Source organism: Aquarana catesbeiana, linkage group LG03, assembly GCF_042186555.1.
Source record: "Aquarana catesbeiana isolate 2022-GZ linkage group LG03, ASM4218655v1, whole genome shotgun sequence".
NCBI classification, from domain to species: domain Eukaryota; kingdom Metazoa; phylum Chordata; class Amphibia; order Anura; family Ranidae; genus Aquarana; species Aquarana catesbeiana.
The window spans coordinates 236675713-236698951 of record NC_133326.1 but is presented as its reverse complement, the minus strand read 5'-3'; the positions used below and the strand labels follow the sequence as shown (position 1 = coordinate 236698951).

At 43.6% G+C, this 23239-nt stretch overlaps 1 protein-coding gene across 1 annotated transcript; it reads right to left on the bottom strand.

Moving 5' to 3' along the window:
* Positions 1 to 278: 278 nt before the first annotated feature.
* On the bottom strand, positions 279 to 21677 carry SMIM30 (small integral membrane protein 30). The gene is made up of 4 exons (XM_073619882.1): positions 21520 to 21677; positions 21374 to 21435; positions 6769 to 6830; positions 279 to 725 (listed from the first exon to the last, which is right to left on the bottom strand). The coding sequence occupies exon 4, from the start codon at positions 698 to 700 to the stop codon at positions 515 to 517; it is 186 nt and encodes a 61-aa protein (XP_073475983.1). The 5' UTR covers positions 701 to 725; positions 6769 to 6830; positions 21374 to 21435; positions 21520 to 21677; the 3' UTR covers positions 279 to 514.
* Between the last annotated feature and the right edge of the window lie 1562 nt (positions 21678 to 23239).

Below are 23239 nucleotides of genomic sequence, written 5' to 3'. Positions count from 1 at the left end.
ACTTCAGACATCTTGGTGTAGTAATATAATACATTCTTTTCCCTGCTGGGCTCAGCATAGGAGCAACACACCAAGACCTTCACCTTGCTATTTTTGTTGCCTTGGAAAAGCTGTACAGCTATATTGCTAGCTCTCCATCTTACAGACAAACGTTCACTTGTACAAGAGATGCAGATAATGCATGTACTAGCAGTGGACAGGATAGCCTATTATAATGATTATAGCAGAAGGGTTGATTAAGGGTTAAATGGTACAGAAATGAAATAAAGCAGAACATATTTTTTTCAACAAAAACATATTTAATTGGATCAATTCTCAAATTTTAATGTAACTTGGTATTAAAGAATAAATCATATACTGTACAAGTCAATTCATCTTTTTAAACAGAGTAGGCAATTAAACTGGCCATTAATATTACATTCCAAAAAATGCTAATAAAAATTGACCCCTTCCCAGGTAATATCAGGAGGCAGAGAAAAATGCAAAAAGTGCAAATAAATAGACTACAAAAATATCAGGGCCGCCCATCTCTGCTTCTGGCATAGTACCCCAAACATGCACAAAAACAAATGCCTGTAAGTACTAGACCAAGCAGGACTGCGATTACATTTCCTTCATCTGTTGCTTCTACCCCTGGAAGCACAAAAAACAAACATATACAAACAGACAAGATAAGGTAGATCCTTCCAAGGAAAGCCATTTAGTACAGATGAATTCAATTCTTTCTGTAAAACAAAAAAAATGAAAATAATTGGTACACTTGTGTATGCAATGAAGAAGTCAAACATTTATTCAGTATGTGGTCCTTCAGCTGAATGTTGTACTTTGACTTCCTAACCCTGTGTAAGTGCTAAGAAACATGCCCAGCACATTAATCTGCAGTGGGGGCTATCGAGGACCTGACCTGGTTCACCATTCTGGGGTGGACTGGTTGCTAAGAAAAATAATGATATTTCTCAAGATCTCTGTGAAACGTCTTCCCTGTAAATGTCTGCTGAGAAAGCTAGGGCTGGGGCTCGCACAACACTCAACTTGAAAATGAAATGTACCCCAATTACAAAGATTTAATCAAACGGTTTTATGGAAGGAATATTACCAAAAGTGTTGCGCAAACTGTTGGCTCTATATAAATCCTGTATAATAATTACCAACAATCATGGGATGTAAAACTTTAGAACAAAACGCTCATCTGCCCCCCCCTCTGGTGCCACATTTGGCACCTTTCGGGGGAGGGGGGAGAGGGTGCCTGTGTCTGACAGGTACCTGTACCCAGTCCTGAGAGATCTCACCGTGGCGAGATCACTCAGAAGTTCGGCACCCCCTCCTCCTTCTCCCACCACCGGGCAATTCAGAAAGTGGAGCACGCTTCACACATGCGCAGTAGGGGACCAGCTGTGAAGCTGTAAGGCTTCACTGCCAGTTTCTCTTACAGGCAATGGTGGCAGCAGCACCAGAGAACCGATAGAAACATTGGCTGGGGTGCCGACATCGCTGGATTCGAGGACAAGCAAGTGTCCTAATATTAAAAGTCAGCAGCTACAGTATGTATAACTGCTGAATTTTATCTTTTTGCTTGGGGGGGACGCAGAACTCTGCTTTAAAAACATTTGCTTTATCAGGGAGAAATGGATTCTATTACACAGTTGACTTCTTGTTACAGTGGAAGTAAACCCCCCCTATCCTTTTCAGCCAAGGAAGCTGCCATCTTGGCCTCTGTTTAATCTTCAACTGCCATGAAGCTGCACAGGATCAGTTATGTCACCAGCCATTGGATGGTTTGACAGTTTGGTTGAGAGCCCAACCATTTTTTATTAAATAAATGATAAACAGTCCGAAAGAACGCCAATATATTTTTTACTTTATACTGCTATAAAACATATACAAAAAATAAATTAAAAAATAACTTTTTAGGCCAAAATTTATTCGGCTACATCATCCCAATAAGTGTATATTGATTGGTTTGCATAAAAGTAGCATCTACAAATGATGGTATATATATATAACCACTGGAATTATTATTAGTTTTTTTTTTAATACTAGTAATGCCAATGATCAGCGACTTATATGGGGACTGTGATAGTACAGCGGGCAATCTGACACTGGGTGGGAACTGACTGCCACCGACATCAGCAGTGACACTAATATAGTGATTAGCCACAATACATCACTGTACTAATGACACTGCCTGGGAATGGGATAACATCTAGGGATTAACTGTGTGCCTAAGGCCTCATAAACACTGCTGCTGCTAAAGGGACGTTTAGGAGCAGTTGGGCATTTTTTTTAGCTGCCCCTGAACTCTCCTCTATGTTACCTTATCAGTACATGTACACAGGGTCGTTTACAGTCGTTTCTAGGCTTTAGAGGCATTTTTTAGAACGCAAAAAAAAATCATGCATTCAGAATCTGAGTTTACAGGCACTTCAAGCCCCAAACGCTGCAACTCCCTTTTAGCCGCATTTCATTTACAGGCTTTTTTCATTTTTGGCTATTTAAAAAAAAAACACTTTAAGCTTTTTAAAAAAATGCTTCTAAACGCAAACGTGGCAAAACGCTGGTAAACGCGGCATGGTTTTAAACATTGGTTACTATCTGTCAAGTTAAATCGTTCAGGAGAGGTTGTAAAAACGTCCGTGTACATGAAGCCTTACAATGTGTAATGTGTGTATTATGTGCTGCTTTTACTAATCGATGTGGCTGATTTTTCTCCCTGTAAAAAACAGCCACATTACTGCTTCATGTACAGAGCTCTGTGTTTTTAGTAAACACAGAGCTCTGTACTGTGATTTGCTAAACCATTCAGCAGGTCCTAGACATAAATCATTGGCCAGGACTTGCTGACTGAATCACAGCACAGATCGGGTGGCTGGATCACGTACACGTATGTGAGCCGACGCAAAGAGGCTGCCCTGTCGGTGCTTAAAAGGAAAACGTGGCTTTGCTTCCTTCAAAAAGAATAAAAAATATGGCATATAACATTGCTACCAAGCCATTTTGTACTAATATGTTATAAACAAATTATCTTTCAATTTCAATCTGAGATCGCTGTAATTTTCTAAAGCTGTAAAAAAATTAAATGCAATTCGGCAACCTGGAGGTGTTCTGTATACCTTTGGTGCACAAAATGCTCCTAGAAATGGCATTTACTGCTGGTGTGATCATGCTACTGACTTTCTCAGAAGTCTGAACTTAAAATTTTAGTAACCCGTGCAATAAGAATTTAATTTTTTGGTGAAATACTCCCTAGGTTGTCTACTAAAGAGACGCAAACTCTGAGATATGCTTAGTTGGTTAGAATGAGAGGGAGGAGGAGTAGAAGGCTGAAGCAGGGGAGTGCCTTGCCATCCTAGGCTATGAAGCTGGGTGTTTATTGATGCACACAGTGCAGGGAGACACAACTCTACTTCGTGATGCAAGAAAAAGGAGCTGCTGTGAAACAGGAAACTTGGGGCAGTGGTCATGTCACCAGCTTAAAATGAAACTTAGGCAAGGGTTAAAAGATAAGGAAGCTGATGAAAATGCTTAAAATGGAGGGTTTAAGATCATTTTAAGATTTGGAGACTGGATTGAGCGCAGTGAATCACTTTTGCCTGTACAAACTGCTTGACCAGTTTGTTCCCCGCCAAGGGTAGACAGGCTTTGTAGCTCTGCATCTAGATGTGCTCAGATCTGGGCATGTCCGTGTTCATACTACCCAGGAAATATCAACAAATTCGTGTTTGACAGTTTGCCAGATTTAAATCTTTTTATTGCGGTATGTTGGAGAAAACCAATAAATCTCTCACTTGTAGTAGTGTAGCCTGCTAGAAGCAAGTGTATTGGTTGCTTTGTGGGTTTTGAGGCATACTGAAATAAATATAACTAAATAAACAGCTTACTTAGGCCTCATGCCCACTGTTTTTACAGCTGCCATTTTTGGCTTCAGGCATTTATTTCTGCAGCCAGTAAACTCCCCAGCATGTTATCCTACGTGTCCATGCACACATAGGCTTTTATCAGCAGTTTTTTGGCAGGGGCATTTTCTGACTGGAAAAAAAACCCAGAACTAATGGGTTTTAAGGCCTCATTCACACAGGGCATTAAAAAAAACGAGCTGCAAAGCCACAACCAAAGCCAGGAAAAAGCGCCTGTGAAAACGTGCTTTTAGTATCGTTTTGCATTGGCGTTAATGCACGTTTAGCCACACTAGCTTTTAGCAGCGTTTCTCTGCCTCTATTCAAAATCAATGGTTCCCTATGAGAGTCCATTGATTTGAATAGAAGTCACATTAGAAGTCGGATCATGATGATCAGACTTGCGATGCGGCTTGTGCGCTGAGGATCTTGAACTCTCACTAAATGAAAAAAAAAAAAACAAAAAAAACAAAAAACTTTGCGTGGGGTCACCCCCAAAATCCGTACTAGGCCCTTACCCGAGCATGCAGCCCCGCAGGTCAGGAAAGGACCATACCAGGCCATATGCCCTCAACATTGGGGGGGTGGGTGCTTTGGGGCATGGGCCCCCCACCCCAAAGCACCTTGTCCCCATGTTGATGAGGACAAGGGCCTCTTCCCGACAACCCTGGCTGGTGGTTGTCGGGGTCTGCGGGGGGGGGGCTTATCCGAGGGAGGGCTTATTGGAATCACCCAAAAAAAAAAAAAAAAGTATCAAAAATAAAAACAGTACACAGGTTTTTGATAAAGTCCTTTATTAAAGCAGCTTTGGTGTCTCTTTTCTTTCAATGTATTCATCCTCCGGTTCTTCTCCTTCCGCTGAGGTCTTCTCCCACAGACAGTCCTCCCCTCTTCGCTGTCTTCTCCCGCTGCCTGTTCTCCTCTCTCCACTGTCATCTCCCATTGTCTTCTCCCGCTGTTCTTCTGACTCTCTCCCGCTGTAATACTGGGTCATTCGTGTGCCATTACTTATGTAGTCATGGGACGGGGCCACCCCGGTGACGTCATTCGGAGGCCCCACTCCTTGTGACATCACCGCCCGGGGCATGATGGGGCAGTGATGTCCCAGGGGGTGGGGCCTCCAGATGATGTCACTGGGTGGCCCCGCTCCATGGCTATATAAGTAATGGCACATGGTGGACCCAGCATTACAGCAGGAGAGAGCACCAGGAGAACATCGGAGGAAGAACAGAGGTAGAAGACAGTGGAGAGAGGAGAACTGACAGCAGGAGAAGACAGCAGAGAGAGAAGAACCAGCGGCGGGAGAAAACATCAGCGGAGTGAGAAGAACCGGAGGATAAAAACATCGCTGGAGGGAGAAGAAATCAGAAAGGAGACGAGACGCCAGGGCTGCTTTAATAAAATTACTTTATCAAAAACCTGTGTACTATTTTTATTATTGACACTTTTTTTGGGTGAATGGGTAGGGGCACAATGTACCCCATACTTATTCACATAGGGTGGGAGGCCAGTATCTGGGGGCCCCCTGGTTAAAGGGGTCTTCCAGATTCTGATAAGCCCTCGCCCGCAGACCCAACAACCACCAGCCATGGTTGTCAGAAAGAGGCCCTTGTCCTCATCAACATGGGGATACGGTGCTTTGGGGTGGGGGTGTAGGGCCCCCCCTGCCCCAAAGAACCCACCCCCCATGTTGAGGGCATGTGGTCTGGTATGGTCCAGGAGGTGGGGGGGGTCACTTTTCCCCCCCTTTCCTGACCTGCCAGGCTGTGTGCTCGGATAAGGGGGGGGGGATTTTTTTACGTGGGGGTTCCTCTTAAAATCTACACCAGACCGAAGGGTCCGGAATACTCTTGGGGGGAACCCCACCCTAGTTTTTTTTTTTTTTTTTTCATTTTGGCAAGGGTTCTCCTTCAAGATCCTCGGATCAGACTTCTGGTGCGACTTCTATTCAAATCAATTGGCTCTCATAGGGAAAAAATTGATTTTGACATGTAAAAAACAAAAAACACTTGACAAGGCTTAACGCAGCCATTTTCAGTGTTGAGTCACGTTTAGCAGCTTTTACCAGTGTCAGATGTTTTTACAGCTCTAACACCGGTCGGTCCTCAGAACGTGCTGGCCTTGGTTTTTTTTTTACAGCTTGAAAAACGTCTATGCCACTTACAGCTCCTAAAAGCCTATGTGTGCATGGACACATAGAACAAAATGGAGAGGCGTTTTTAAGCTGCAAAAAAAAAAAAAAGGCTGACACTGATAAAAGCAGCTGTAAAAATGTCCTGTGTGCATGAGGCCTAAAGCTCCATTCCCGCCTGGGCGATCTGAATCTTAGCTGGAATCGCTGCGAACCTGATCATGGCAAAACAAGGGGCGCGTTTGCGATGCTATTATTTCTCAATGGCAGCGAAAACGCGCAAAAGTTCCAGAACGTCTTTTGGGCAACCTGCGTCCTGCGATTCTGTTTGAGCGTTTTTGTCACGATTCGAATCGTCCAGATGTGAATGGCCCCTAAGATGAGTTTTTCAGCTGTAAAAACATGGATATTCGGCATTTATGAGTGTTTTTCAGCCATAAGCTTTATGGGAATATAGTTTTGCTAAAAAAAAACGCCAAAAAATGCTAATGCAAAAAAACATTCTGCAGCCTAAGCTTCTGGCGTTTTTAGAACTTCCAGTGTGCATGAAGCCTTATTCACCTCTCCAGGCATCCCAGAAGCCCAAATGCATTTGGCTCAAAGCTCTGAACACCCTGCCTTAACCCCAACTTAGTGGCAAACCTTTCTACTGGTTCTGCTGCAGCATGGTGGCTAGAGGTTAGCACTATTGCCATGTAAGAATGACATTTTCCTTTTTAGTAGTCATACATGCATGTTACTTACTAGTATCCTCGTCTTCAATGATATACAGTAAGCCTTGCTTGTTTTCAAATACTTTTTTCAACCTACAAACCAGACAAAAGAGGTAAAGGCAAAGTGTTTTGTAACACATTGAAATTCAAAAACCAGTTACATAGATTAAAAACAAAAAAGGTCATGGTGTGTACAACCAAAATATGAGTATGTGGACAGCCAGCTGAAACTTCGGGCTCTTTCACACGGGCGGACTCTGCCAGCTGATCCGCCTGCTCAGCAGGGATCTGTTCGCAGGCAGATGACAGGTCCATATCCAATCCGCTAATGCAGAGCGGACACAGACACAGCCCGCTTAGCTCTGTGAGCAATGAGACCCGATCATATCCAATCTGTCCTGCGATTCAATTAACCAGACAGATGTTTTTAATGGATAGGAGCAAATCGGATTTCGGCGGGGGCAAACGGACACGTCTGCTTACATCCACCCTGCTCCATAGAGGGCAATGGATAGTCTGATTGTGTCCGCCTAAAAGACTGACAGGTGGACCTAATCGGTTTGCCCGAGTGAAAGATCCCTTAGTGCCGGTTCACACAAGGACGACCTGTCAGACGACTTATCAGCCTAACAAGTGGTGCTCCATTCAGTACAATGGAACCGTTCTAATAGGAGTGACTTAAGACGCTTCGACTTAGAAAAAGGTTCCTGTACTACTTTGGGGCGACTTCGAATCGGCTTGCTTGGACTTCTATACAGAAGTCGTTTTGCAAGCCGCGCTGAAGTCGCACGAGAGTCGGGCGACTTTGAAGCCGCCCCAGTTTGAACCGGCACTAACAAGGGATTCACACACAAGATATAATACGAAGAACAAAACAAGTGCAGCGCTATCAAAAAATCTCAGTATATAAAGTGTAAATAGCAAATTTTGTTTGTATTTTTTGTTTCCCCCTTTTATTGGTTGAACTAGATGGACTTGTGTCCCTTTTCAACCAGACTAACTAACTATGTATGACTAGTAATATGCGACACCTGAATACAAACTTGCAATTACAAAGTGAACATCACCGAAAACTGTGCCGTGCAACAATCAAAACAAGAAATACATTGTAAAAAAAAAAAAAACAAAAACAAAAAAAAGCCACACAGTGCAGTCCAAAAGACACACTAAAACCAACTTCCCAGATTGTTTATAAATAGATTGACAATCCAATCTCATCAAACGTTTTTTCAGACATGTGATCTTCTTAAAACTGCTCACCCTAAAGCGGAGCTTTATCCAAAAGGGGAGATTTCGCTTTAAGGCCTCCTCCCCTGCTGACTTTTAATCTTTACAAATATGACCAAGCTCCTCTTTAAGCATAGACCTCTTAAGTTGTCCCAGCGTTAAGCCGTTCATAAAGGAGTGTAGCGCACCCCCTTAAGGACCGCAGATGAAATGGGATCCCGCACCCTGCACAGCCAGGCACACCAGAGTCAGAGAACAGCCCGTGACTTTATTTTTGTCATTTATTGAGGGTAATAACTTGGATGGGGATGGGAGGTTATAGGATGCCCGTTGACTTCAACAACAACTTCAGGGACAACTCTTCCTATATACAGCTCCACTTCTTCCTTCAGCACAGACGTGCTTGCAGAACTCAGCTGGATCACTGTGAGGCTCTCAGTCAGATTTTCAGCTGGCCCATTACAGACAGACTGCCCCTGCTGGTATGACTCATGTCTATTTATGAGGTGGCTTGCCTTCTGCCAGCCCTTCACTGGGGATTGGCTGAGGTCCTCATAAATATTCCAAGCAGATCCTCCTAGCTTCCACCCACTATGTCCAGAGCATTCTCCAATGTCCCAGAAAACAGAGAGGCTGCTAGGATGAGTCATCCAGCTCTGAGTCATTGAACCCTGACCCAGATTCACAACTCAGACTTAGTCCTGAGCTAAAAAAAATTTTACCTACACTAACAATCTACACTACCAACTGGTACACACTAGAGGGTGCCACAAGAACAAAACCACACAATAGTGCTCACTGTTAGTATTTATTACAGCCACTCAGAGCACAATCTTACAAGAAGGTAAAACATGTAGCGTGAAAAAAACTGCATATAGATACAGCAAACAGAAGAACCTGTGCTATACTCAACCAGTATACAGTCCCTGACAAAAGTCTTGTCGCTTCTCTATTTTGTAGAAACTCCTGCTATTAACCTGACTTTTAATTAATTGGTGTTAGAAATAGCTCATATGAAAAGCTAAAGCCCTCCCAAATGATGTTTAATGCACTGAAATAAATTAATTTCACTGAAAAAAGATTTATCATTTAATCAAGACAGACAGGTCAAATTTTGGCAAGACAAAAGTTTTGTCGCCTATACAGAAATTGAACAACTTTACTGAAAATCCAAAAATATGTCAGCAAATTAAGTAGTGGTGCTGTGAGATCCAAATTTAATATCTTGTATGACTTCCATGAGCTTGAAGGACAGCATCCATGCGGTTTGGCAAGGATTCATACAATTTATTGATGAAGTCATCAGGAATAGCAAAGAAAACAGTCTTGCATGCCTCCCAGAGTTCATCAACATTCTTTGGTTTCTTCTTCCATGCTTCATCTTTCATCCTACACCACATATGCTCAATCATGTTCATGTCTGGTGACTGGGCTAGCCAATCCTGGAGCATCTTGATCTTCTTTGCCTTAAGGAACTTTGATATGGAGATGGAAGTATGCGACGGAGCACCATCCTGCTGCAAAATTTGGCCTTTTTTATGGTTGGGAATATAAGGAGGTAGCTAAGATTTCTTGGTATTTTAGACTATTGATGTTGCCTTCCACCCTGCAGATCCCTTGCACACCCCCATACTGGATGTAACCCCAGACAATGATTTTGCCTCCACCAAACTTCACTGTTTTCTGGGTAAATCTCGCCTCCATGCGGGTTCCAGTAGGTCTCCTGCAATATTTGAGGTGGCTGTGGTGTAATTCAACAGAAGATTCATCTGAAAAATCCACCTTCTGCCACTTTTCCAGAGTCCATCCTTTTAGCAGGCTGTGGCCATTGGCAAATGCCACACGGTTTTTCAATTGTCTTTTGTTTAGTGCTGGCTTATGGGCACTGATTCGACCATGGAGGCCATTTCGAGACAGAATCCGACAAACTGTTCTGGTTGACACAGGGACTTCAGGTGACCAGGTCTCATGGAGCTCTGCTGCAGTGGAAAATGGGCTGGCCTTGGATTTTCGAGCCAACAAACGGTCCTCTCGATCAGTTGTCTTGCGGGGTCGGCCTGACCTGGCCTTGTCCAAAACGTCTCCAGTCTCTTCAAATCTTTTTTTTATCCTCTGAAATTGACGCTGAGACACATTGAAGGTGTCTGCCACATCAGCAGTGGATCTGGTCTTCAGCCTCTTGATAATCAACACTTTAGTCTCCGGGTGAATCTTAGGCATGTTTGCAGAGGTCTAGTTGCAGTTGAGAAGGTCTAGTGTACTGGTGTTCTTTTTATACACACCTGAGACCTAATTGATCCATTATTAGTCACAGGAGAAGCCCATATAACAAGGCGACAACACTTATGTCTTGGAAAAAATTGACTCAATGGGCTTTACCAAGCTGTGAATATTAGAATACTTTTTGTCAGTTTCGTTTTGCACTGAAACATTATTACAAAAGCTATTGGGATTAAAATGACCCATTTCTTGTAGCAAAATCTTGATTAGAAATATATTTTAGCGGCACTTCAGGTCAATTTGTACACAAGCGACAAGACTTTTGTCAGGGACTGTATGTTCCCAAACTAATACACCTCTCTGCAGACAGCAACAGGTGTCAATCAGCATGAAGATGTCATAGGCTCTACCTTTACACTTCCTTCTGAGGGAGTCCTGTTGGGAGAGCATTTACTGTGAGCACTGCAAGAGTGCAATAAGAAGATTACATGTGGATTGTCATATTTATACATGATCTGTGATTTTATTTTAGTATTTTTTTTTTTTACATCTTTGTATGTTTTTCTTTCACATTGTTTTTTTGTTTTGATGATTGAAAACAGTGTTATTACTACTTTTTCCAAGAATCTTCCAGGGCGGCTTACAGAGAGATAAGCTCCTCCCACCTAGCACAGGAAACACATGATCCACATTATAAAAAGTACAACACACGCAATAGCCCCTCAGTATTAACAAATAACCGAAGGCTTCAGAATAAGCAATCAATAAAACCCTCTCATTAGCATAGCTTTATTTTATTATATGCTTTACATTGCTAATGCACCAAAGAAGGGAGGTAACTGACACTGTCCTGGAAAAAAGTAGTTAACAGGTAATAACACTGTTTTTCCAAGTCATCTTCCAGGATGGCTTACAGTGAGGACAAAATAGGACTATCCGATCGGGGTGGGACCACAGCCTGCAGCACTTTCCTGCCAAAAGACTGGTCTTGGCTGGCAAGCAGGTCCAGTCTGTAATGCTTTAGGAAAGTCTGGAATCTGTGACCAGGTTGCGGCCTTGCAAATCTGGAGGGGAGATGATCCTGCTCTTTCAGCCCAAGAAGTGGAAACTGCTCTTGTGGAATGAGCATTTATTCCTAATGGTGGTGTTAAGGATGCTGCTTTGTATGCCTCTGCGATGGCCGACTTCATCCACCTTGCAATGGTATTTTTAGATGCCCTTTAACCCAGTTTGAACCCGCAAACAACACAAACAAGCTGGTGGAACATTGCCATTCCTTGGTGCGCTCTATGTAAGCGACCAAGCATCTCCTGACATCTATTTTATTAAATGCAGCCTCCTTGTCATTTTTGGGATCTCTACAAAATGAAGGTACCACAATCTCTTCCGCTCTATGGAAGTTAGATGGTACTTTGGGAAGAGAGAGGATAATTTTGTCTTGCAAAATGATGCAGAAGGACTCATTAACCCTCTTAGCGGAGACTATAGCCACTAAAATCACTGTTTTCAAGGTTAAGAGCTTTATGGGCAGTTCCTCTAGTGGCTCAAACGGTGTTTTACAAAGACTTTGCAACACCGTGGATAAGTCCCAGGAAGGGAACCTCCTTGACTTGGGGACCCGCTTACGGCTAATGGATGTAAGAAATCTCTTGACCAAGTGCTCTTCTGCCAGCCTTTGCTTTAAAAAGCTAGACAGAGCTGATACCTGCACCTTGAGGGTACTCACCGCAAGATTTAGTTCTGCTCCAGCTTGGAGGACATCTAGGACCACCGGGATCATGGCTCCTGACACTCTGTTGTTGAGCATGCGCCAGGCCCCAAATTTCTTACAGATTTTATTTTAAATTGCATTAGTGGACGGCTTCCGGCTGTTAAGGATGGTATTGATTACTTTTGCCGATAACCCTCTCCGCTCTAACAGCTCCCTCTCAGTAGCCAGGCTGTCAGAGAAAGAGAGCTCACTTCTGGATGATTCACCTCTCCCTTAAATATGAGGTCTGTCCTGTAAGGCAGTCTCCAAGGCTCCATGATGCTGAGTCCTGAGTAGTCCTGAGAACCAAGACCTCCTTGGCTAGAATGGTGCAATCAGGATAACCTTCATGGTCGACACTCTTATCTTCCGGATGATCTTTGGAATGAGGGCAAAAGGTGGATACGCATACCCCAGACTTGCTTCCCAGGATTGGGATAGGACATCTAGGCCCAGATTGAAATGGTCTCTCTGGAGGGAGAAAAACTATCTGTGGGACTCCCCACTTTTGCACTGTTCGATTCAAGTACTATTCCATCTGAGACAGAACCTCCCTGCTTAGGACATCCTCCAGAGTGTTTAATTCCCCTTTTAAGTGAATTGAAGACAGGGATAGAAGATTTGCCTCCGCCCATTGAAGGATTTCTTCTGCTATCCACATAATGCCTGCCACTCTCGTACCTCCCTGCTTGTTGATGTAGCTTGCGGTGGTAATATTGTCCGAAAGGACCTGCACGTGTCTTCCCCTCAGAGTCAGACCAAAGGCTACTAGAGCCTTTATAACTGCTCTTAGCTCCCTTGCATTGTAGGAGAGGGTGGCTTCCTGCCAGCTCCAGACCCCTTGGGCCATCTGTGCGCCTGAGTGGGCTCCCCACCCCCGACCGCTGGCGTCCGTGGTAACCACCACTTGATTGAGAGTTTTACTTCCTGCGGGATCTCTGTTTGCCTCTGAAGAGATTCCTTCCATCCCAGAGAGAAAGCATGAACGCCTGAAGTGCTTGAGTATGGAATTGGGCCCACTGGACTCCTGGGATGGCTGCTGTCATCAAACCAAGGACCCTTATTATACTTTGAATTGAGGTCTCTGTACATGCGCAGAGGCTGGTCACCTCTGCAATTATTGTTGCCATTTTTTCTTTCGTCAGAAAAATTTTAGATGTAGTGGACTATTAAGTATCCTAGGAATACTATACTTTGAGTGGGTACTAACTGTGACCTCTCCTGATTTACCAGTCACCCCAGCTGCTGAAGGTGTCTGATAGTTCTGCTCAGGTTCTGTTTCACTTCATCTGCTGAGTCTGCAAAGATCAGCAAGTTGTCCAGGTAGGGAAATATGTGAATCCCCTCTGATCTCAGGGTCCACAGAGCTTCTGCCAGAATCTTCGTGAAGATGCGTGGTGCTGACGCCAATCCGAAGGGCAGAGCATTGAACTGAAAATAAAGGGTCTTGAACCCATTCTTCACTGCAAACCTGAGATATTGCTTGGACTCCTTTCGAATGGGGACATGGAGATAGGCATCTCTTTAGGTCTAATGAGACCATGAAGACCCCAGGGGTTAACAAATCTCTGGTGGTGTATATTGACTCCAGTTTGAATCGTTTGTACTTTACAAACATCTTCACTTGCTTTAGGTTCAAAATGAGTCGGAATTTTCCTGATGGCTTTTTTAAATCAGAAAAACAAGAGAATAGAACCCCCCTTTTCTTAGAGTTGGGGGATGAAGCTTATCACCTTCTCATCCAGCATACTCAGTAGGAAGGAAGACATAGCTGTTGATTTCTCCATGTCTTTCGGGAGAACTGTTGGGTGAAATTTTTGAGGGGGGCAGCCCACTAGCTCTATCCTGTACCCTGACTTTATCAGATCCAGGATAAAGTTGTTGCTGGAAATGGCCTGCCACTGTGGGAGGAATAACCCCAACCTTCCGCCCACATGGCCGACTGAGTCACTGGGAAGGATCTTTAGGCTGGGAGGGTTTGAAAAGGTACCCTCCTGTACTGCCACCCTCTTTTCTTGTCTTGCATAGCTGCAAAACCTTCGTTACGCTGCCATCTGTCCTCCTGATGGTTCCTTTCTCTTGACCTCTGGAAGGGACAAAAATTCCTTTTTTGTTGTTTTTTGGGAAAAGGAAACCCCTTCTTTTTATTGGCCAAACTCTCTAGAACAGATTCTAGCTTTTTACAAAAGAGCAAATCTCCGGAGAAGGAGTGGGACAGAGCTTGGTTTTTGACACTGTGTTACCTCCCCAGGACTTCAGCCAGATAGCCCTCCTGGCTTCATCAATCAATGCTGTAGACCTGGCCGAGAACTTTACAGACTCCGTAGACGCATCTGCTATAGGCTACTGCCTTACTTAGAGTTGGCAAAGCATCCAAAATCTCTTCCCTGGGAGTGTCTGACTTCAGAAGAGCTGTTTTAGCCACAAATCAAGGGTACGAGCCATGCATGTAATGGCTAGGGCTGGTTTAAAGTTAGCGGAGCAGGCTTCCCATGTTTTATTTAAATACCCTTCTGCCTTTCTATCCATTGGCTCCTTTAGAGTGCCTGTTTCCTTAAAGGAGAGCTCTGAACCTTTTGAAACTTTAGATAGGGAAGCGTCAAGTCTGGGACACTTTTACCACGACTTTGTATCCTCCTACTTGAAGGGAAACCTTCTCTTCAGATTCTTAGGGAAGAAGACTCTCTTCTCCAGATTCTTCCATTCTTGAAGTGCTGTCTCGTTTAGGGACGTATGCACCGGAAAGGTTCTGGTCTGCTTAGGCTGGAAGCCTGCATAGAAAAAGGTCATGTACAGACAACTCCTGTATTCTGGTTCTTCCAGCTTCAGGGTGTTGTAAATAGCCTTTAACAACGCCTCTGTAGGAAAAAGAAATCTTTGGACCTTGCTGGGTTTTTCCTCACTAAGCTCCCCTTCCTCAGAATCTGAGGCTGACTCTGAGCTCTCCTCCTGCTCCTCCAGTAGACCCTGCTGGTGGGCTGCCCGTGCCTGAGCAAGGACTATCCGCCTAGCACCGGTACTGGTGCGGGAAGTACAGAGGATAGGTTCAGCAAGAGCTTCCTGCTCTCTGGCTTTAAAAGGGTTTTATGGACTCTTCATTGAGTCCATAAAACCCTTGAGAACAGGTCCTGTCTCTCCCTTGATGAGTTTATCCATACAGTCCTGACATGCACTTTTCTTCCAACCATAAGGCATTTTCTTGGTGTACATTGGGCACCTTTTTTTGGGTGTCTCTGTTTTGTTATGATTATGTCACTTGGGCTCATGGGCTTTGGCGTGCAATGAATCAGATGACGAAAAACAGCACATTACTTCCACTGAAGTAAATACCAATTATCAAAACACCCAGTGGATAACACAATTCTAATCTAAGAATCTTTAAAGTACCCACCACCGGAGCCTATGCTAGTATGTGCAACACCTGTCCACCATAAGCATAAACAAAATCGGATCTGGAAAAAACGCTCCCTGTGCCCCCTACCACAGGAGGATAAGAAAAGGAAAGGAGCAGCCTGCCCTCTATTTTCTTACCTTAGGGCCTGATTCAACAGATGGTGCCTCCAGACCTGCTTCCATGGATCCTGGCATCTCCATGCTGCTCCTGGAAGCCTTCAACGCCATCTTCTTATCCAGGCCCCTATTTAAAGGAGGTGTGGAGAGTCCGGGGCGGTGCTGTGGATCCGACACCACCCCTCCAACACAGCATGCCTGTTATCTTTTAATTACCCTTGCCAGGGCTTAATTTCCCAGCATTTGGGTGTACGAAGAGCGCCAGAAGTAACATAATCATTCCACGCCCCCAGCGTGGTCCACACACCGAGGATAGAGAAGCCCTGAAATATTGGGATCTCTGTAAATGAGCAGCAGAGAATATCACTTGGAACCACGCGGCGGCCCTCTCCTCTGCCAGGAGAACACCCTGCTGTGCCATTCCCGGATGGACCCCACTGGGCCACCTCCTCCACTCCTAACAGGTACCTCACTGAGGCTACAACCATAAAGCAGGAAAGGGGGTCCCTTACCTTCACCCCAGACTGCTTTTCCAGGTCTATGGGTGGCCCAAGCTGACTCATGCCCCAGGAGTACTGCCCCTGTTACACTAGGTATGGATGCCGGGAGGCCCCTGCCACCTAGCATGAAGGCCGGACAAAAAAATAAACATTGTTTGAAGCTCCTGTCTGGCCAGAGGAAACAAATACTGAGGGGCTATTGCATGTGTTGTACTTTTATAATGTGGATCATGTGTTTCCTGTGCTAAGTTGAAGGAGCCTATCTCTCTGAAAGCCATCCTGGAAGCTGACTTGGAAAAAAACGTCAGTTTTCTGTGATGTTCTCTTTGTAAATGCAAGATTGTATTCAGATGTCACATTTTATAAATCTTTGCTGTTTATACTTTATTGATTGATTTTTGGACAGTGTTGCACTGGTTTTGTTTTTCAGTTAGTTATATACATTTTTGTGTGTTCCCACTACACTATAATATCCCAGGAAAGATTACATTACACATACAGCTGAATGATCAGAGGAGAGACATTCTCCCACCCTTTCTCCTGGCAAACATGGGATGGTCTTAAAACGTAAAGTGTATCTACAGGGAAACCCTTATTTAACCACTTCCTTCCCTGCCCATAGTCAAATGACGTCCGGAGGAGGGATCTCCCATCCTGGGCGGGCGTCATATGACGGCCTCAGCTTCCCGGCCATCTAGGGCACCTGCGATTGCTGGTAATACAGAGCAGGGACTTCGATCTGTGTGTATAAACACACAGATTCACGTCCTGTCAGGGGAGAGGAGACCGATCGTGTGTTCCCAGTACAGAGGAACACCGATCGGTCTCCTCCCCTTGTGAGTCCCCTCCCTAGGTACCACAGTTAACCCCTTGATCGCCCCCTAGTGTTAACCCCTTCCCTGCCAGTGACATTTATACAGTAATCAGTGCATTTTTATAGCACTGATTGCTGTATAAATGTGAATAGTCCCAAAATAGTGTCAAAAGTGTCTGATATGTCCGCCGCAATGTCACAGTACAAAAAAAAAAAAAAATATATCGCAGATCGCCACCATTACTAGTAAAAAAATAAATAAATAAATAAATAAAAATAAATAATAATAATAATAAAAATGCCATAAATGTATCCCCTATTTTGTAGACGCTATAAATTTTGCGCACACCAATCAATATACGCTTATTGCCAAAAATATGTATAAGAATACATATTGGCTTAAACTGAGGAAAAAAAACATTGGGATATTTATTATAGCAAAAAGTAAAAAATATTGTGTTTTTTTCAAACTTGTCACTCTTCTTTTGTTTATAGAGCAAAAAATAAAAACCGCAGAGGTGATGAAATACCACCAAAAGAAAGCTCTATTTGTGGGGAAAAAAAAGATAAAAATGTCCTTTGAGTACAGTGTTGCATGAACGCGCAATTGTCATTCAGAATGCGACAGCGCTGAAAACTGAAAATTGGCCTGGGCAGGAAGGGGATGAAAATGCCCTGTATTGAAGAAGTGGTTAAATAGGAGTTCTGCCCCCCCACCCAAAAAAATTAAACGTTAGTAGCTACAAATACTGTAGCTGCTGACTTTTACTATTAGGGCACTTACCTGTCCAGGCATCCAGCGGTGTCCTCACCCAAGTGGATTCTTGAATCAGCTTTCAGGTGCTGGCGCCGCCATCTTGGCTAAGGGAAACTGTCAGTGAAGCTTTGCAGCTTCACAGCCAATTTCCTACTGTGCATACGTGAATTGTGCAGCACTTTGCGAATGGGCCGACTGCAAGGAGAAGGAGGGGGCGGAACTTCCGGCTCACTTCTCCCCGGCTAATTGAGCCGTAAGTGGGAGCAGGTACCTGTCAAAACCATGTACCCTTTCCCCCTATCCCCAAAGGGTGCCAAATGTGGCAGTGGACGGGGGGTAGGAGGCAGACTAGCGGAGCTTCCCCTTTTGGGTGGAACTCCGCTTTAAGTTATGCACAGCGTGAAGAATGGTTACAATTCAGTTCCTGGGTTTTATTGTGGTTTATGTCTCACTGGGGAGATCGCCCTTCATTTCCTGTTCCATAAACATGGGATGCGAGAAGAAATATCTCCAATGTAGGGGAAATCCACTCTAAGGCCTGCCTTACACAGAGCTAATGTCTTTCTTGCAACCATAAGTTGCAAGAAAGAAATTTGCTTGATTCGCCCATCAAACACTGACAGTGTTGATGCGGGAATCCCTCCTGCTGGACCATTGTCTTCTCCCGGCGGGGAGGGCTGGGGAAGCTGTCCCTGCTGGGAGAAGACAGCGATTATTGCTAGCGATAATCGCAAGAGAATCCGGCAGGCTGGTTGTACCCAAGTTGATCAACTTGGTACATTCAGCCTGCCCATTAAGGGTTCGCATCTTGGCCAGTTTCTGCTGAACTGGCCAAGATTTGAACCGTATATCGGGCTGGCCTTAGACAGTTGCCACTACAAGTGTTTTCACTAGAAAATCCCTCCTTTCCTCCTATTTTGGTGACAGCTTAAAATTTTGTATATTCTCTCAGTTTCAGTCCTGATGACTATGGCCAAAGAGGCAAGTCTGATAGACAGCAATAATAAATTAAAATGGGTTCTAAACATTTCCACTCCATCCAAAAACGACATTTTAAGTTTTTGGTTTAGGTTTGCTTTTATCGTGAAAATTTTATTAACGTATACGAAATTATAGATTGCAAAAAACACTTGTTTGCTAGAAAACTATTTAGAACCCTATATATATATATATATATATATATTTTTTTTAAACATGGGCCCTAGAGAATAAAATAGTGGATGCTGCATACTTGTATGTCAAACGAGATATCCCCCTCCCTCCCCCAAGCGCAAATTTTTTGGGAAAAAAAATACACTTCTAATCATTTTAATGTACCAAAACACAATACAATACTACAATTTTTGGTAAAAATATAAAAGATGTTACGAGTAAATTGATACCAAACATGTCATGCTTTAATATTGCATATGGCCGTGGAACTGCGCCAAACTATGGTCCTAAAAATCTTTACAGGTTACCAGTTAAAGCCTCATACACTCGATCGGACTTCGTACAAACTTTCCCATGGATTTTTTGTACAAAGGGCATTGGCCGTAAACTAATTAAGCATACACACGGCAGGACTTTTTTTGGCAACAAACACGAACGTAGTGACGTTTCAACGTACTGACGACACTTCAAAAAGAGGATGTTCAATTCTCCGGCGCCACACTATGGTCAACTGCTGTATTGTTGTCTGATCTTTTGCATTGGTTCTGAGCATGCATGTTTGTAGTTTGTACAAAAGTCTGATGGTTTGTGTACACACGATCGGACTTTGCTCCATCGGACTTTTGTTGCCGGAAAGTTTGTCTGTTCTCACAGCCAACAAAAGTCCGATGAAAACCGAAAAAGTTTGTCCGATGGAGCGTACACATGGTCGGATGTTGCCTTAAAACAGCTAATTTGCATGTTTGTTGTCGAAAAGTCAGATCGTGTGTACGGGCCTTTAGAGTTACACAGGCGGTCCGGAGCTAGATTTTTTGCTCTCACTCTGATGTTTGCGGTGATACGTCATAAGTGGTGCGATCACTATTTACAATGCATGCGTTCACATTTGTACACAAGCATGGGGGGTGCTGTAAAAATATAATTTATTTATTTTTTTTTATTAAATAAAATGAAAGAGACCGTCTCTATTTTTTTTCAACCTTTTTGCTATCACAAGGGATGAACAGCATCCCGTGTGATAGCTTGGACAGCAACAGGTCCTCTTTACAGAGAGATCTAGGGTCTATTATTGGTTCACACCACTGCGGTGGTGTATGGCACGATGCACTGAATAAAAAGTACTGCATGCATGCAGTACTTTTTTCAGCACAACGCAGTGCAAGGCAAACCAGTGACTCACACTGCGCGGCAAGCAATTGAAATTTATGAGATGTTTGTGTGACATCTCAATAAAGTTTGTTAAAAAAAAAACAAAACACAGTGCAATCTGCCGAGCAAGCACAGGTAAGGATGAGCTCCAGCGTGTTCGCACAGCCCACATGCAGAGCCTGCCAGGAAGTCATCACTGCGCTAATCACAGGAAGTGAAACATTTACCGATCTCTGCAGCTGCACAGATTGGGAAATGTTTCACTGCCTATGATTAGCGCAGCGCCGACTTCCTGGCGGGCTCTGCATGTGGGCTGTGCGAACACGCCGGAGCTCATCCTTAATCACGGGGATGATTTCAGCTGGATCGCACCGCACACCAGCTGCTGATGTGATACAGCCCTTTACCCCACAATCTTCATGCTCACTTCTGCATGTGCGTTTACATGCATTTGCAATGCATTTTCAGTGCTTTTTTGAAATAATTATTTTATCTCTTTTCTTAGCGCTCATTCGTACTAGCTTTGCCTCAAAGTAAACCATTGTGGCCACAGCATGTGTACAGCACTGGCTGCTGCAGCTAAAGGGGTAGATGTTGGGGGGCTTTAAAAGTGTGGCTCAGCTGTAGGGTTTTACCACCTTAAACGGCCGTGTGAACGAGCCCTTACTAGGTTACATTTACATGCGTCTGCCTATTTTTATGTGCCTTTTCAGTGCAGTCCACTGCAGAAAGATGCAGAATGCTGTTTTTTTTTTTTTTTTTTTAAATGCATAAAAAAGCATCACAATGGTGTAAACTGGGCTCTCTGAAATACATTCATCTTAGTTTCGTATGCATCTGTACTGCGTTTAAAAACGCACTCAACTGCATCTGGTGTAAACAAGCCCCAATGGCTGATTCATAACTCCTGTATGATGAAATGCTGCGTTTTACGGTGTAGAAAGCGTTGGTTCTAGTCGGTGGTGTCTGCTCATTTAAAATGAAGAGCATTGTTTACTTTTTTTAACTTTATTAAATAGTGTGACATTTCATTCATTTCTATGTACCGCAGCTCAGCAAAGTAAAACACAGGGAGAAAAGACCTTGGGGTTCATTTACTAAAGCCGGAGAGTGCAAATTCAGTCTCACTTCTGCATAGAAACCAATCAGCTTTTAGGTTTTACTGCCAAAGCTTAATTGAACAAGCTGAGGTTAGAATCTGATTGGTTTCTCTGCAGAAGTGAGGCTAATTTTGCACTCTCCAGCTTTAGTAAATAAACCCCATTGCGGGTGAACTGCAGATTGCAAGCATGTTGCAGATTGTCGCATGGCATCGCAACTCGTTTAAAGGCCACGTTCAAGTGTGAACATGGCACAAAGAAGACAATTGTTTGTTTTCTGTGCCTTTGCAGAGAGCTGTCTTTTTCTAGTGCAGAAAAACGTGGCTTCCCCTGAGGCACAAGTGTGAACGAGTCATGACGTTACATTTTACAGACATCACATCCCGCACCCACACATGCTGGACAGATTTTTGTGTTCTATAAACACAATTGTATTTATTTTCAGCATACTACCTACCTTTGTTAGTGAATCTTGCCAACTTCGGCTCACGTGAACTGCGAATAAGACTACGATACCTGCTGTAGGAATGAGAGAAAACAGCAACCATGAGATGTTTGCACACACATTTAACTTGTATTTCAGACACAGAATAATAATCTTACCTGCTGTAAATACTTGGGTTATCCTGATGGAACTTCTCCGATAGGGATAACTGCACCATGCAGACAGCACACACTTCCTTGTTATGGGATACACATCAGGAAGAGATTGTAAAGAGGAAGTGCTGTAGACTACAAATCCCATGATGCCTCATGTTTACACTGCACAAGGTCACCAGGGTGATGTCACTGCGTGTAAATGATTCATTGCTGTAGGCGATGACACCGCTTAATCCTGTCACATGAAATATGAGTGTCTGTAAATAAACCAAACATTCTCACTCTTTCAGAATCTAGTGTGGCATTGCAGGGGCAAATTACTAAGGGAGCCATATATATATATTTTTTTTTGACGAACATCTTTTGCTTTGAGAGTGGTGATAATAAGGGGGGTGCTCATGCACAGCCCTGCAATCTCCTCCATTGTGTTGGATAATATGCTGTATTTAGAGGAAGGCTCCCAGACACAGCTGCTGGAAGTCAGCCCTATTCAGCTGTTTAATGATCTGGGAAGTGCACAACCTCTAATGTCACAAGGTTTGCCAAAGCCTCGTACACACGATCAGATTTTCAGATGACCGTTCATCTGTTTTTTTTTGTAGCTTGCTAGTCTCGTGTCGAAAGTGAAGAGGTTACCCACCATATGAAAATTCTCGTACGATAGAATTCAACTTCAGAAGTGACGTAACGGGGTTGATTTACTAAAGGCAAATCCACTTTGCACTACAACTGCACTTGGAAGGGGTAGATCTGAAAAGAGGGGAAGCTCTGCTGATTTTATTATCCAATCATGTACAAGCAAAAATGCTGTTTTTTATTTTCCTTGCATGTCCCCCTCGGATCTACAGAGACTGCACTTCCAAGTGTACTTGCAGTGCAAAGTGGATTTGCCTTTAGTAAATAACCCCCAACGTGTTGACTAGTTTTGTATGTATTCTTTCGTTTCTGAGCATGCGTAGTATTACTCTTATGATTTTTTTTGGACGAAAACCGTACTAATTAAATGAAAATCGGACGCTGTGTTCACATTCACCAAAAATTTTATAGTATGCACCAGGGGCGTTGCTAGGTGTACAAAAGATCTGGGGCTAGAGCCCATAGCAGCGTAGTAAAGAAAGTCATATGCTTGGGCGGGCATACACATGTATATAATATACATGTGTGTGTATATATATCCCCACCAGAGAGCCTCCCCCTTAAATCAGGGTCCCTAGAGAGCCTCCCCCTTAAATCAGGGTCCCAGAGAGCCTCTCCCTTAAATCAGGGTCCCAGAGAGCCTCTCCCTTAAATCAGGGTCCCCAGAGAGCCTCCCTCTTAAATCAGGGTCCCCAGAGAGCCTCTCCCTTAAATTAGGGTCCCCAGAGAGCCTCCCTCTTAAATCAGGGTCCCCAGAGAGCCTCTCCCTTAAATCAGGGTCCCCAGAAAGCATAATAATACCCATTATGGTACAAGGAGAGTCATACACATAAATAGATATTTTGCACATTTTGTGTATATTTTTAGACACCTGTAAACATAAACAGCAGGTAAACAAAAATCTGGCTGCTAAAAATAACGCTTATCACTTAGACCGCATGCACATGGCCATAAATAAAACTGCGTTTTCATAGGTTTTGTTTTTAGGAATCTGAATGCGGTTCTATTGTTTTCTATGGGTTCGTGCACACAGTGTGTAAAGATTAGTAAAACTGTGCTGTTTTCAAATCTGTAAAGTCCCAATAAT